The 16,593-nt window shown below is 38.1% G+C and overlaps 1 protein-coding gene across 1 annotated transcript in view; it reads right to left on the bottom strand.

Moving 5' to 3' along the window:
* Positions 1-16,593, bottom strand: part of eng (endoglin) — a 93,095-nt gene that overhangs the window by 8,175 nt on the left and 68,327 nt on the right. Inside the window, exons 6-11 of the mRNA XM_030150108.1 lie at positions 13,456-13,630; positions 13,252-13,354; positions 12,947-13,142; positions 7,366-7,511; positions 5,868-6,098; positions 2,859-2,925 (exon numbers count right to left, since the gene is read on the bottom strand). Coding sequence (XP_030005968.1) covers positions 2,859-2,925; positions 5,868-6,098; positions 7,366-7,511; positions 12,947-13,142; positions 13,252-13,354; positions 13,456-13,630 — 918 coding nt within the window. The remainder of the gene's footprint in view (positions 1-2,858; positions 2,926-5,867; positions 6,099-7,365; positions 7,512-12,946; positions 13,143-13,251; positions 13,355-13,455; positions 13,631-16,593) is intronic.

Raw genomic sequence — 16,593 nt, forward strand, 5'->3', positions numbered from 1 at the left:
CCAGATTTTCTACCAGTTCTCTTTTTCTTCTCATTTATTATGTATAGTGTGTTTGCTCTTGAATTCTATTTTTGTTCTTATAGCCTATTTTTGCTGTTTGTCATGCTGCTGCTGCACTACAATTTCCCAGTTTGGGATCAATAAAGTCTGTCTGTCTATGCATATATCTATTAAATCCTACTAAACCATAACATATTGGGAATGGCACATTGAAGCGGTACTGCAAAGCATTTTTAGTTGCAGGAGATGTAGGCACATCATGGAATGTACTAAAATGAACCCTGACACTCTGACGGATTAAAAAAGAACAAAGATGAACATTAAGACAAACCGAAGGCTTTGACACGTGGTACTACAGCAAAGACAATAAGTGAAACAGACTGTTGGGGTCAACCCACAGCTCATTGTCCTGGTTCGACAAGGACGCAGATTAATTACCATGAGGTGGGCGTCGTTTCAAGTAGTCGTACAACAGATCATTGACAGTTTCCCCTTCATTCAGACGTCACCTTAACCTCATCTCTTTGAGTCTTCATTTCAAAATGGAAAAATATCAACCTTGAAAACCTTGTCTTCATTAAAATAAGTTTGAAAATTATTTCTCTATAGAAAGTACTTGGAGAATTTGAATGTTTCAAAGTTGACTCTGTACCAGTCGTGTACAAAGGCTCACAGACACCCCAGCCTTGAAACAGTACAAAGTAAGAACACGTTCTGGACTGAAGGTGAAGATATAAACTTTGTTCTTTGTTTTGTTCAGTTCTGTTCTGCTGGAGATCCTCCTACACTGTTCCTGGACCCTGGAAGTGAATCACCACATTTGGATAAGTTTGTCTCACCTTCCTCCAGCCTCATGGTGGACTGTGTTACACCAAGTACTACACTAGTCATAAAATACGGCCCCCCTTTCTTGATATAGATTTAAGAGACACATAGGACAGAAGATTGTTTTGCGGAAACTTGCCACCACTCTGTGTATTATGTGCATGTGTATATGTATATGAATAACCACTGTATGTAGCATTGCATTGCCTCTGCAGAGAGCCTTGAAAGAAATTAATGTATGTGACATTTAACCTGAACTCCATGTATTTCACTGATGTAAAAAGGCTTTAATTAAATAAAATGTAATGCTCTTTCATGCTTTCATACTGTTTAATGAAAGCAACAAAATGCTGAAATAAACATGACTGAGAAACAGTGACATCATGTGGTCGAGTTCATGTACTGCATCTCAGTAAACTAACCCGATTTGCAAGAAACATTCCTTGACCCTGAATGGATCCGGAACATCGCAGTAACGCTGGCCTGTTTTCTCTTGGGACTATTTTTTGTGTGTATGTAATCAGTTTTCTGTGTTGGTTTGTTTAAGTGAGGCTTTGACAGCAAAAGCTGAATAAACAGGAGCAGGAAGCAGAAGCTCCAGTGCAGGTGGAGAGAAGGAGGCAGACAGCAGGCCTGTGCAGCGACTCCCCGGAGACCTCAGTATGAAAACTTCCAAACAGGAAGGATCGCTGAATGGAGCGCTCAGTCCTGCCCAGTGGAAGCGTGCGATGTGGGGCGCTAGTCTTACGGATACAACTCCTCGTATCTCTATCAGCATTTAAAAAACGGACTCACATTGATAGAACCCGCTGGGCACACACATTCCATGACAGCCAGCTCAATTTCAGAAGAAACTGTTTTTAATTACGCATGTTAAGCCACAACAGCGAACAGGTAGACAAACAGGACACAGGAAAGCACTGATGAGTTTCCTCACAGCAAGTACTTCAATACCGTCATACCAACTTTTATCATCCTGGAAGAGATAGAGGATAAAGGAAGCCAAAAGGACAAACAAATCCATTATCAGCTTTACAGAGTATGACAAATTCCAGGCGCGCCACCTTTTCATCATCATCGTCTTTGTTGTGTCGTTCTGCACGGGGAAAGAATCTTCTAAATTTTCCTAGAAATTAATCATCTGGACATTACCTTTTCTCTAAAGGAACCTCATCTTTTCTTACTTGACTCAACTGTATTGAATGGTTTGACAATAGCACCGGGCCTGGTGCCTGTGTTTGGACAGCAACACAGTCAGTGCCCCTCTTTTGGAAACACAAAGGACCTCACACTTCTCCCTTGAGAGCCATTACGTCTGATTGTGGCCACAAGGTCAGCCTGCAGACCTTCCTAAAGGACGAGGCCCTGCTCTGAAACCCCCTCGCTGGCTTCAGCGCACATCCTGAGTTCACTGCTATGACAACCGGCTGCCTGCGTAGCGTTCACTGAAGGCAACAACAGGAATGTAAAATTACAGTAGTAAGCAGCCATACACTGACTGAACAGTAGACAAACAATTAAGTTCTGAAGGCAAAAAAGCTAATGTAAAAGTTTTACCTCTTGGCAAGTTCAGGAAGTTGTTGTATTGTTACACAGCTGAACAATTAATCTACAAAGTTAGGGCTGTCAAAAATTTTAATGTTAGAATAACAGCAGCCACTTGCACAAGCTTCTCTTTTTGTCTTATTTTGTTTCATTTCTGTTAAATAATAAAAAAGCAGCAAAATAAGGTGCCTGGTTCCTTGTCTTGTAACACTTTAGTAAGCAAGTGTAGTAGCACTGTGATCAATATCCTTTTCGAAACAGGAATTAAATGTAGGTTAGACAACAGCGCACTGTCATAAAAGGCTGTGATAAGCTCTATATAGAAAAATGTCTCAAAATAAAACAGCTTTAAACAGAATAAAACAAATAATAAAAAAAAATGGAATAAAACTGAAAATAGACATGAACATTGTTTTAAGAAGATTCAAATAACATCTTCAAAGTAGACAAAGACATAAATGCATTGATCTGGTGTAAAGTGAACTCACGTGATGGTTGCAGACATGGCTGGGTGACCTCCAGATTCCGCTTTACTCGTCCTCCGTCTCCACATTTCTATAAATTGGTGTAAATGAAAGCAGTGTATTAACATCACGCAGTCTCAGGTTTGTCATAAACTTCATGTCTTTATACTCCTTCCTCCAACGGTGACAACGCAAAATAAAACAGGTCATATTCTGAATCAGCCAAGGAATTTTCTGATTAAGACAAGTACAATAATTTAATGTTAATCTGGTTTATGACATGACATCTCATATGTGAGGTTTACATTTAGCTACAGCAGAGACAAAGATCTTCCGTGGTACAGATGAATGAATGCATTTGTGGTGGAAAGCGAAACACACCTATATTATAACAGAGGATATCAAAGGGTTTATTGATTTTAGCGCATATTAAAAGGTTTTAACATGAATGAAAATGGGAATCTGGCACCAGGAGAGAACCTCAAAGAATTCTCCTAAAATCTGAATAATATCTGTATATCTGATTTGTCTTAGTCAAAAATTCTCAATTTTGAAAAAGGTGCCCTTCAGAATATAGTTCTCAGTTGACACCTGTTAAATTGAGAATACTGTCATAGCGGAAATAATAATTGAATATTTCACTACATTTCAAAAATATTTCTTATACAGAAGAACCTCTCAGTATGAGTCATTTATTTTATGAGCCGCAGCTCCTGAGTACTTTTCTCTTGAAATATGAGTGGAAATCCACAGTTCAAATGAGCTTCATACTAGCCAACGTTAGTCAGCACTGAGGTCGCCCCCCACCAACAGGAGCAGCCTCCATTCCAGAGAAAAGAGGAAAAAAAAAAACTGACTGTGAGAGAAAACACAATTGCAATCTCACGCAAGAGAAAATGAAGAGATTGTGAAACTCCTTCCAAACAAAAATCCTTCTCCCTGCTCCACTCTTCTTCGTGCACAGATCGTCTCATCTTTAAGGTAAAAAAGTAAACAAAACCAATTTATTTCTTTTGCATATTCTTTTTTTTTATGTTTTTCATGATTATTTTCTTTCTAACTGCACTTTGTCTGTTTTGAAAACCCATAAAAAGGGATTTTTGGGTGGTTTCTGGGGGCTGGAATGGATTAATTATATTTCAGTTCATTTCAATAGGGAAACTTCATTCATAAAATGATTGAAATGCAAAAAAACTTCTACTGAGAGGTTCTACTGTACGCTGTTTACATGGCTAATGAAAATTCATCTTCCACCCCATTATTGCTATTAAAACAGATACAGCTTTTACAATTTCCACTAGTAGTAAGTACATTTCAAATAACTTCCAAATATTTCCAAAAATCTGCTCTTATCCTCTTTCATAATGTTAACAGTTGTGTTGAAATGTGGATTTGGGAGACTCCATCTGTGCTAGAGAGGATCTTTGTCTGTACATTAGCGAAGTGCTGACACAACCTGTACGTCACAGTCTGTTATAAAACCTGGAAATAAGATGCATATTTCACTCTATACATTGTTTGAGATCTAAACATGTAAGACCCTAAAAAAGTATTAGAACATTTCAGTTAAAAAAGGCTTAATTCAGAATGTGCTGATGACATGACATTACAAATTAAGCTGTACGGATCTTTACCCCTTTGACTCCTAATGTGTCTGTGGTGTTTGTTCTGAATGTATAATTTATTTCAAAAATTCCTTAAAATTCAACCATTCGATCAATAACAAAAAATTCAAAACGTGCTGATAGAATAGTTCTTCTGTTTTCTATAGACATCTGAGCGTGCTCAGTGCCCCCCCACACCACTAGTGTAATGGGGGGCAAAACACAGAGCAGTGAGTGAGACAAAGTCCATATAAAAATAGACTGTTCATGCTTTTTTTTTTTTTTTCCACCGTTTTCCTTGGGGGTTTTTTTGGGGTTTTTTTTTGGAGTGTTGTCATGATATTACTTTATTTTTTGTTACAGTGTTTTTACCGAGTTTTGACCGTGTAACTGCTTTTTGGAATTCAACCAGGTGCCAAAAAGCAGCTGGACTGATTTGGAAAAAAAACCGCCTCAAAACAAAAACTACTGGGCCCAAATTCAAATACTGATGTTGTTCAGTGTGTTCCAGTTCATAGTTCATGTTAAACCAGTGTTTTTCAACCTTGGGGTCAGGACCCAATGTGGGGTCACCTGGAATCCAAATGGGGTCGCCTGAAATGTCTAGAAATTGCTAAAAATAAAAATAAAAAAACTTGCTAATAAAAAATATATGGTGAGTTGAGAGAGACAATCCCAATACATAACAGACATGACAAACTGTGAAGCTGAAACACTGTGGTACTGTTTATCTGTCAAATGTTCACTGTGGTTGGTTTCAGATGCTGCAGCTCTTTCATAATTCATAGTTTGAGTTATTGTTTGTTCAGTATTAATTGTCAGCCTTGTAAATCCAAGCTGGACTGACTGTACATATCTTGACGGAAAAAATCAAATTCTCACTTTGTGCAGTAATCTCCACCTGGCTTTTCTGCCTCCGTCCATAATAATATACATTATATAGACTAAATGTTGTCAAAAATTAACGTTTATTTGCGACATAGAATAGCAAACTATTACATGATCAAAAACAAATGAATTTTAGCAAAAAAAAAAGTCTCCGTTTTGAATGCCTGGGGTCGCCAGAAATTTGTGGTGTTAAAATGGGGTCAGGAGCCAAAAAAGGTTGGGAACCACTGGGTTAAATATTCTAAATCTCTTATTAATGTACATTCTGAGTGCCTTATTTAGTAAAAACTTTTAAAACTTCAAATCCACTCTTTGTTTTTTTCTGTTATTCCACCCTGTTTTGACCTTAAAACACACTGTAAAACAAAACCACTGAAGAAAAGAAACACAAGCACATACTCCCAGCAGCTTTTATGACACTGAAACAGATGCATGTTTCATTGAAATAATGTCTCAAGGGTTAAAGGGTTAAATCGATTCAGCAAACCTTAGGATTTTATTTATGTGTGTAATGTGTCAGACACAGGTGATACAGACTTACTTCACTGTAGCAGAGTTTGACAGAACATTCCAGATCCCAGGTGGTGGACGTCAGCTCCTGCAGCTGATCTAATGAGAAGCTGAGTCGTGTGCTGTTGGGACAGGAGTTTACTGAACAGGCTTCTGGAATAAAGGGCAGCTCTTTCACGACGGGACATGACCCTTTGGAGCGCAAGACGCAGTTGATCACCTTTATGGTCAAGACGATCCCCCCTAAGGTGTGCCCTGAAATCTACAGGAAACAAAGAGAAGGCAGAGAAAAGGCTCAAACCAACCACAGAGGACAAGACAAATGTTTCCAATGAGGAGGGGGAAAATTCTGCACCTGCTCAAAGTCTACAGGGTGGGGAAGCAAAATTTACAATATTTTGAGGCAGGGATGGAAAGACAGTGTATGACCAATTAGTTTATTGAAAGTTATGAGAATTTATTTGCCACAAGAAAATGTACATAATAGAAAATGTTTTTATTCTATGTGTCCTCCTTCTTTCTCAATAACTGCCTTCACACGCTTCCTGAAACTTGCAAAAGTGTTCCTCAAATATTCGGGTGACAACTTCTCCCATTCTTCTTTAATAGTATCTTCCAGACTTTCTCGTAATAGTTTTGCTCATAGTCATTCTCTTCTTTCCATTATAAACAGTCTTTATGGACACTCCAACTATTTTTGAAATCTCCTTTGGTGTGACGAGTGCATTCAGCAAATCACACACTCTTTGACGTTCGCTTTCCTGATTACTCATATGGGCAAAAGTTTCTGAAAAGGTATGGATAATAGTGTTAGGTATGATTATGACATCAATATATGTTTGGTTTCAAAACAATTGACGTAGTGCCTGCTGAGAAAAAACAACTAAATGTTCATTGTAAATTTTGCTTCCCCACCCTGTACGTGTAATTATATCTGGGGTTATTCAGAGAAAACAACATTTAGGTAAACATTAAGATTTCTAAAGCCAACCCTGATATTGATGTTTCAAATTAACAAAGTTCTCCCCTCCAAGGGCTGTGATCTCTTCTGTGCAGCAATCTCATTAGTTTTTGGCCCACACACAGGCCAATATCAATATATCTCCAAAATGATCATATTGGACGATAGTTTCAGCGTATTATTCTTATTAGTCACTGAATTTATTTTTTACGTTGTTTGTGCTAAGAACAGGGTTCCTATGCACAGCAGAATAATATGGATGATGAAAAGTGTGGAATAAAACTTGGATCGAACTTCAATATCTACACTTTAACTGCCTACTATATACCAAACCTTAAGTCGTTTGCCGTGGGATACAGTATTAAAAAACCCCAAATAAATTAAAAGTCTATGCTGGCATAAAACTGACAGGCAGTAGATTATAACCACTGCCCTCTGGCAATGCAGCACCAACTAGCCTAAGTTATAGTAATAGCACATAAGCAGCTTTATCCGAGCTCTACTGCTATAACACCAACCATGCAAGAATATTTCACCGTATATTTAAAAGGATGGTGAGCTCGCATACCTCGGCGTAAATTCTTTTGTCGCTCTGAACCTTGGTGCTGGGGTCGAGGGGGGAGCGGTAATCTGGGGAGGCGTAGAGCTGCATCAACAGAGGCATCTGACTGGGCGGAGTCGTAGTCACAGGAGCAACGGTTGCCGGGACGATTCCTGCAACAAATGGGTTCAAGAAACACAAACTGAGGACGTACACTTTTTATGGTCACGTCATCCTTAGAACCTTTGAAGTTTTACAAATACAACAGAAGAACAGACCTCTTCACATCTACCAGGTTAATAATAATAATGGATTAAATTTCTATAGCGCTTTTCATCATTCATTCGCTCTGGTGGTGGTGAAGCACATTTGTAGCCCCGCCTGCCCTGGGGTAGGCTGACGGAACTGTGGCTGTCAATTGGCGCCAAACGGCCCCTCTCACCACCACTGAACATTCATACGCCGGTGTGAGTGACATTGGAGGAAAGGTGGGTGAAATGTCTTGCCCAAGGACACAAGGTCACCCCAAATGTTAACTTAGGGTTAGCGGTAGGTTAGTTTAACATCAGTGGCGGCTGGTGAACTAATTTTTTGGTGGGGTGCAGTATGCAAGTCAGTTTTCAGCTGCACTATAATGACATAAGCAAAACCTGTAACAAATTATTAGAGTATTTGTCTGTCACATGTCCAGTGTTAGGAATAACGGTGTCATAAATAGCGGCGTTACTAATGCCGCTACTGTTTTCCAATAACGGGTAACCTAATGAATTACGATTTGAAACATTACAACGCTGTTACCGTTACCGGCAGTGAAATGCGGTGCGTTACTGTGTACTGATATCTAACAGCTGTTATCCGTCCTGGCTCACTCAGCCAGGCACCAGAGGTGTGACGTTCGCGGACGAGTCAAGTCTTTTCAACGGCTCTTTTCAGTGAACGATAAGAACCGATTCGTTGCGAGCCGTTCATTTATGAGCCGTTCTTATATTCAAATTGCCCACACTGCCTTCATGCTTCTCCTGTGTGCCCCATGAGTCTGAGTTGTCCACGCTGCCTTCACCCGAATGACTAATAACATGTCCGAGTTTGAGTTGTCCGCAGCACACCCCATGCACTTGAACGCAGCTCTGTACGCAGCTAATTTAGGGGAGTTATCGGTGAGAGTCTGACTGACTGGACTGGAGACATTTACCGCTGGATAAGGGAGGAGCGACTGAAAAAAGTGGAGATGCGGGATTAACTGGAGGAGCATCTTCTTCCTATAAATGCAGATATGCACTTATGTGGTGGAAAAGCCGGGCCCTGGTGGACCCCAGCCAGGCCCTGGTGGACCCCAGCCTCACCACAGTTATGGTATTCTACCTGTCTGCTGTTCTACTCTATAAAACTGGCCTGTGAAACACGCTCAAAAATCTGTTTCCTTTTACACATTTGAAGGTTTTTCAAAAAAGCAACACAATAATTACTTTCCCTGGTAACTAATTACATTTATGAAGGAGTAATTCTGTTACTAATTCAATTCCTTTTTTGGGAAAGTACCTAGTAACTATAACTAATTACTTTTTAAAGTAATTTGCCCAACACTGCACATGTCTCACTGTTATTGCTGTAATGTACTTATTTATTAACTGTTCATTTCTGTATATTGTATAACCTTGTTTTTACTTTTAGCCCCCCCACCCCACCCCGCCCCCTACCCCTCAAGGAGCCATTGCTCTTTGATCAGGCTGCATTTGTAAATAAGAATATGTTCTTAATTGCTTGCCTGGGTAAATAAAGGTTAAAAAATAAATAAAGAAACATATCACTATTCTATTTTTTTTCTATTTTTAAATATCAGTTAAAATAAAAATAGAAATACACAGTATGTGTTTTCAGTCATGTATTTAAATTTCACCCGTCTATCCTTCAAACATGCAAATTTTTCTTTGACTCTATTGTTAAAGTCTGGCATGTCCCTGACAGGTGTCTTTTCCACTGATAATGTGGACAATGCATTTAGACCAGCGGTCAAGGTCATGTGGGTAGATTACATGGCATTAAAAAAAACAGAAAATCAGTGGAAGGGCTGAAAGCCTTTATCCCGGGATTCAAACCCTAGCCTTCTGCATCAAAGTAAGTAGTGTTGCCCACTGAGATGCCCAGCCACTTGTACACGGCTCAGCAGTGTTACCTACGGAGCTATTCACCGACCGCATTTCTGAGGAAGGTTTTGATTCTTTTTGGGATGTGACGTTTACTCCTGTGGGCGGTGCTTAAGGTTCTCCTATCTCTGTATTGGAGGGGATCTACTGTGCACGCAACATTTATAATAACCACAGTCCATATAGTAAATGGAGAAACAGATTTTTGCACCTCAAACAGGAAACACATGACTTGACTGCTCACTAAACCTCCGAAAACACTTTTAATCTCCACTTGAATGCAGATTATGAGGTAGTGTGGGTGCTCCAATAACTGAAGGGTCGGTGGTTCAAATCCCACTCTGTCCTAATCATGATCATATGTGTTCATAGAAAAGTGCTATATAAATCAAATCTATTACACGCGGTACTCATGGGCTGTATCATGTATAGCTCGTTTATTTAAATATTAATATATATTTTTTAAATTATTTGAGTTGTATTATTCTTCACGTGAGACAGGTGGGGCGGCGCCCTCTATTGATGAGCCACCACTGGTTAACATGTTAAACACAGAAACTAGAAGATGTTCCCTTTCAGATGATTTCTGTTATCAACCTAATCATAATCCTGGATTAAATATGATTCAACTGGGTCATTACGAGTCAAATGTTTATATCTCTCAATTAAAGTTCTGAGTTTTTAGTTGGTAGATGTATATATTCTAATGCAGGGGTGACAAGGTACTCTGTCTCTGTTTATTTAGCAAGAAAAATCTTCCCCACATAGAAATTACACACAAATCCAGAAAAGCCAGATGTCCCAGTTTGTTTCCAGCACCAAAAATACAGCTGTTATTTATGGATCAGTGTTGAGCTGAGACTGTGAAGAGTCTCCAAACTGACTGTAAATCTATCCTGATCAATATGTGTCACACACATTAGCGGTCTGTAAGTTGATACAAAAGAATGTCACAAATATTTTAGTTATGCATTTACACAAAGCAGAAGCGACAGGATCTGAAGCTGAAGCTACAAATGTCCATAGAAATGACACATGAATGACATTATTGTGTATTTTACAGCTCAATGGTCTATTTTGGGTCATAACCGCAAGTTTGGAGGAGAAGCTCTGACCTTAATCTCGCCTTAGGGTAAGGGTCCATGGAAAAAAAGTGGCAATTGAAAGGCTATATTTTTAATTTTGTAAAACTTATGCAATTATTATTTCAAATTTTTGGAAATGAAAGGGCATTTACACCCAGCTGTTTTTACTCAATGTTTTAATTTGCACATAAAAATAAAAAAACCTGTGTCAGAGTGGTAAAAATTCAGAAGAAAGTACTGCACTAATTTGCAAAAGGTGGAAATAGTCGTGTACTGATAAAAAGTCTACTTTCTTAAAAGATACGTAAACTTCTAAACCATGGTGGTGATGACAAACCACTTAACCCATAAAGACCCAAACATCCACCGTTGTCCAAATTCACCTACTGATTTTTAATACCGGTTGATCCACTAATCCTATCAATACATGTACATAATTGGAGTAAAATGCAGTTTGTCATCTCTTCATGGTCATCAGATATGACCCATTTGGACGTTCAGAGACTCCATAGTGAATGTGGAAACACCGTCATCTTCTACAACATTGATTCACCAGTGAAGCCTATGGAGTTAGATCAATGACAGTGAATGGAGACACTCGTTTTTACATTCAGTTATTTATCTTTTTGTTCAGTTTCTTCTGTTTCTGATATAATAACCTTTGAATTTACTCTGAGTTTTCATGAACATCTACATGACTGATGAATTAAAGGGGTTATATTTTGCTAAACCCATTTTTATTAGTCTTTAGTTCATTTATTTGGGTATTTGGACCCTAATAGTTCAAAAAGTTTGAATTTGAACCCTCCAGGTGCTGCAAAACTATCTTTATATTCATTCAAATTGAGTGGATTTCTACAACCCGTTTTAATTCCTGCTTAATTTGTTACATTTTATCACTAGTTACATCATGACATTTGCACATATAAGGTCAAGACTTCCAACGAACATTTCTCCGAGTATGACATAATTGTTTGTCAGCAGCAGCGGTTGTAGTCCATACTGAAAATATGTCCAAACTTGGAGCCGATTACCTAAAATGTTTGGTTGTTGGTTGTATTAATGAACACAAGTGGCTGAACGGGACAGAAAGCACGGTCAACAACCTGGAGGGGGTGGGGCATGAAGTGGCTCATTTGCATTTAAAGGGCCAGTGCTCAAAACCACCTTTCTGGTGTCATTACTCAGAAATAGGGTTGAAGATGGACCTGTGGAGTTGAATTAATGAAGAATTCAGACCCAAGTTTAGCATTTACAGTTTATGTAGACCACAGGGAAATGTCTGAAAATGCATTATTCCATTTAAAAAAAAGCAAAAAATCACTCCTTTAACCCTTTCATGCATAGTGGTCACTACAGTGGACAGTTATTCTCCAGCTGTTCTCTTGTATGTTCATGGATTTTGTTGTTTTAGCTCCATATCAGCCAACACAGTGGACGCCTATGCATGATCCCATACACTGACATTCATACCATTACTGTAACTTTGCTGTTCTTGATAAATCTGATCTGCACTAACATGTTTGAGTGTAAATCAATTGCTTGTTATTGTTAATAGACTGCAATTAACCATTTTCTTAAACAAAAAGGTTATTTTTTTGCATATTATCTCCATAAAGCGAGTAATAACTAATATTACAGTATGCTAAAATGTGACAAAACATCAGATGAGCAGTATCAAAATACTTGATTTAATAGTTTTCCCTCAGTATATCAGTAAATACATGTTTCTTTGCTTCAAAAATTAAATGCATAGCGTGCAGCTGAGTGGACATTCTGGCAATTCCATGAAAAATCGGTATATGAAAAATTTTTCAAGCGCATTGTTTTTTTATGCCTAAAGAGAAATAGAAACACTCAGGTAAAAAAAATCTTGATTAGGGTCAAAACACAGTATTCAAAATCTCTCTGATGGGACATTTCAGAGACAATTTGACCCACATTTTTACTTTTAAATTCGTTCTTGCTTTAGTTGGACCATAAGGGATTATCCAAAACAAGGAGCTACTTTATATTGAAATAAATGTTGGAATGGCAATCAATTAAAGTTCACTCTCTGACAGGACATTACTGTGTTTTGACGCATTAAGGTTCTCATAATTCATGCATGAAAGGGTTAGATATAGAAAAATATATAATTTATACTGAAAAAAAAAAGCAAAATACGTAGAACAGTATTGTAAAAAATGGTGATAAATCACTTGACAGAGGTTAAATAGAGAGAAAAATTCATTTGGGAACTGCCATAAAAGTAGCACTGGGTCTGTATAGGTTAATATTAACACTAGTGGACGAACATTTGCGATCCTTTTCTGTATAAATGTATCTAATATTTCAGGTGGTAGGACTGGAACATTCTGTCTCCTGGTTTCATCTTACCTACTGGACGGTCATCTTTTCGAAGGCCCAGTAAAAGCGCAGATTCCTTCGTTTTGATTTCAGTATAGCTGGTGAAAGTGCTGGCTTTATAATAGTCCAATGCCATTTTTTGTACGTCTTCTGCACGGTCGGTGTTCATAGCGACTAAAGGCTGGATTGTATGCGAGAAGGTCGACAGCACGATCTTATTGTTAGACTGTAAAAAAAAAAAAAAAAAAAAAGTAATATGTTTATGTGATAATTACTGATGGTACTTGTATTATAACCACTGTACAGTATGTTGTGTAGGCTTTAGTTTTGCTTACTGCAAATTTGGTCACATGTGGGTTAAAGATGATCCACGTGGTCCCCTGGGGGCCCCTCAAGAACAGCCTAGTCTTCGTTATATCCATGAGCAGTGATACGTTACTGCAGGAGAACAAATAAAAAGCAACACCACGGCATTTTCTCAGTACAGATATGAAAACATTGCAAAATATGTTACCTGTCATGTACATGTTCATATTTACCAAGCACTGGAGCTCTCTGGGATATTTATGATGTGCAGCTCAGCTTCATCATTGGAGATTTTTTGCTTCGGGGAGCAGGATTTGAACTCTGCCAACGTGGTTGAAATCTCGATAAAGTGTTTCTCTGACGTATCTTCATTTGTTAGTATGCAGTCATGAGAGCCAGGCTTCGTTCCTGTAAAGCCACAAGAATTTATTTTTAATCAACAAATACTAAAACTGAATAAAACTCATAAAGAAGACAACAGCTTCCAACAGTCAACCGCTGTGGTTCCCGACCTTTTTTGGCTTGTGACCCCATTTTAACATCACAAATTTCTGTCAACTCCAGACATTCAAAACAGAGACATTTTTTTGCTAAAATTAATTTGTTTTTGATCATGTAATATACTCAGTGCTAATGAAAATGCAACACTTGAATGTGTTTCATTGTTCCTGAGCTGCATCAATATGTTTAAGTTTCACCTGTATAAGATAATCCCAGACAATTTCTTAACAACCTGAGACGGGTTGAGCTATTGTCACGCTTGAATGAACTTGTCTGCATTCATAAGACTTGTTTTTCTTATTGCTCAGCAATGAACTGCTCAGCTTAAGGAATTGTGGTCAGTTAAGGAGTGGTCATGTTCTGTATATAAAGGCAAGCTGAAAAGCACCAAAATCATTTGCAATAACTCAGTGATGCCTAGACTGACACGTGACCAAAGATGCCATGCTATGGGGCTCCTGGAGGCCGGAATCTCTGCTCGGCAGGTGGCGCGCTGTTTTGGATGCAATGTGTCCACCATAGTCAGGATGCAACAGAGGCATGAAGGAACTGGCTCAACTGCAGACAGACCTCACCCTGGACAAGCACGTGTGACCACGCCAAAGCAAGATCGCTACACTGAGCTGCAGCACCTCCAGGACCGCTTTGTGACTTTTGGTTTTGGGGGTCCTTGAGTTTCTTTCTTTATCCTTATTTCTTGTCAACAAATTTGGATGTGATTTTTTATTTTTACTGTATAGAAATGGCCTATGATTAATTCCAAAGAGCTTATGGAATAAAAATCCTCATTGATTTAAAAAAATATAAAAATCTTCAAGTGTTGCGTTTTCATTGGCACTGAGTATATTTTGCTATACTATGTTGCAAATAAACATTACTTTTAGACGACATTTAGGTTATAAAATGTATATAATTCCTTCCCTGTATATAATAATGCCTTTTTGGTGTCTGCTTCTCAGTTTCTCTTGGAGAAATCTTTCCATTTATTGTTCAGTCCAGTTTTCTAACTGCGACTGTGTCCGGGCAGGTTCAAGCGTAGTAACGGACACAGTCACATGATCAGGTCAATCAGATATTAAAACCTGCATTTGATCTGAACTTGATTTTTATGAGGAAAAGTGTGTGGTGTTTTAATTAGAATGAAATACATATTGTTATTATTCCAGGTAACCCCATGGGGTCGCAACCCCAAGGTTGAAAAACACTGGTGTAATGTCCGACATACAAGTAAACTTGACAACAGCATATTCACTGATATTAGATTAGATTGGATTAGATTAGATTACATTACATTACACTGGATAGGATTAGATTAATTAGATTGGATTAGATTACATTAATTAAATTATATTAGATTACATTAAATTAGATTGGATTGGATTGGATTAGATTGGGTTATATTATATTATATTATATTATATTACATTATATTATATTATATTATATTATATTATATTATATTATATTATATTATATTATATTATTTTAGACTAGATTAAATTAGATTAATTAGATTAATTAGATTAGGTTAGACTTTATTGATCCCACAATGGGGAAATTCACTGGTCAAGGCAGTAACAGAACTAGAAGCACTCGAAGAGCGCAGACCTCCGCCAAGGCTGATCAGTGGCCCCCCCGTGGGCCCCCCCACCCCCGATCACCACCAAAATTTAATCATTTCTTCCTTATCCCATTTCCAACAAACCCTGAAAATTTCATCAAAATCTGTCCATAACTTTTTGAGTTATGTTGCACACTAACGGACAGACAAACAAACAGACAGACAGACAGACAGACAAACAAACCCTGGCAAAAACATAACCTCCTTGGCGGAGGTAATAAAGTGCAAGAAAAAAATGTGCATAAAGATAGTGCAAAAGGCAAACAATATCAGAATATTGGTCGTGAGTAGTAAGTAACAAACTTCTATAAACTATATACATATTTACATAACAGTAGAGTAGCCATGGTCTTGTGCCCAAAACTGCAGCAGGATTTGACCTCATAAAAAAGGTGATAAGTGAAAAGTGATTTCTGTGCAATTAGTCCAGCTCCAGTCTTCTGCGTGCATCCCCTGAATGGGATATAATAATGACTGTAATTTGTTTAAGACACTGGAATGAAAGTTTCACCCTCTGTTCTATAGCACAGTCCATCTCACAAACACATGTTCACATGTAAAAATGGGCCATGCCTGAGTGTTGCATCACGGGATTCGTAGTGCCTTTTCCTTTTGTTATTTGTCGGAGCAGGTTCAACCTATTACCAGCTGACTGGCAGTGTGGTTTACTTATTATTTTATCTCAACCTTGATTTGAATGAATGGTCATTCCAGTTTGTTAATATATTTCTTGTCTTATTTATACTCCATCTTCATGACTTTTCCTCCTCCCGTTATGACTGGTGTTTTCCTTGGTCAGACAAGTTTGTAACAACAGCAGTAATGTTCCTACATTATGTTTATAGTGATTCTTCAGTATTAAAAGTATTCAGTTCATCAGTTTTAACCAAATGTATGTAACATATTTTTCTGCTGCTGTAAAGTCACGGTACCTAAGGTGGAGTTCAGATTGTCTTTGCAGAAGAAAAAACACAGATGATGAGCTCAGAAGAATGGAGTTTAAAATCAGAGCTAGATTACTGGTGGCTGTAACATGGAGAACGCAGTGAAGGAGGAATGCCACTGTTTTTCTTGATGCTATAACGGTTGAATAGTTGTTATTGTGTTTTATTGTTCATTGTGTATCATGTATGTGTTTTATGTTGTTTGGACTTTGTATGGCTGCTACCTGGGCCAGGTCTCCCTTGCAAAAGAAAGTCCAAATGGGACTTCCTGGTTAAATAAAGGTAAAATAAAAAATAAAAAAATA

Source organism: Sphaeramia orbicularis, chromosome 12 (assembly GCF_902148855.1).
Source record: "Sphaeramia orbicularis chromosome 12, fSphaOr1.1, whole genome shotgun sequence".
Classification (NCBI taxonomy): Eukaryota; Metazoa; Chordata; class Actinopteri; order Kurtiformes; family Apogonidae; genus Sphaeramia; species Sphaeramia orbicularis.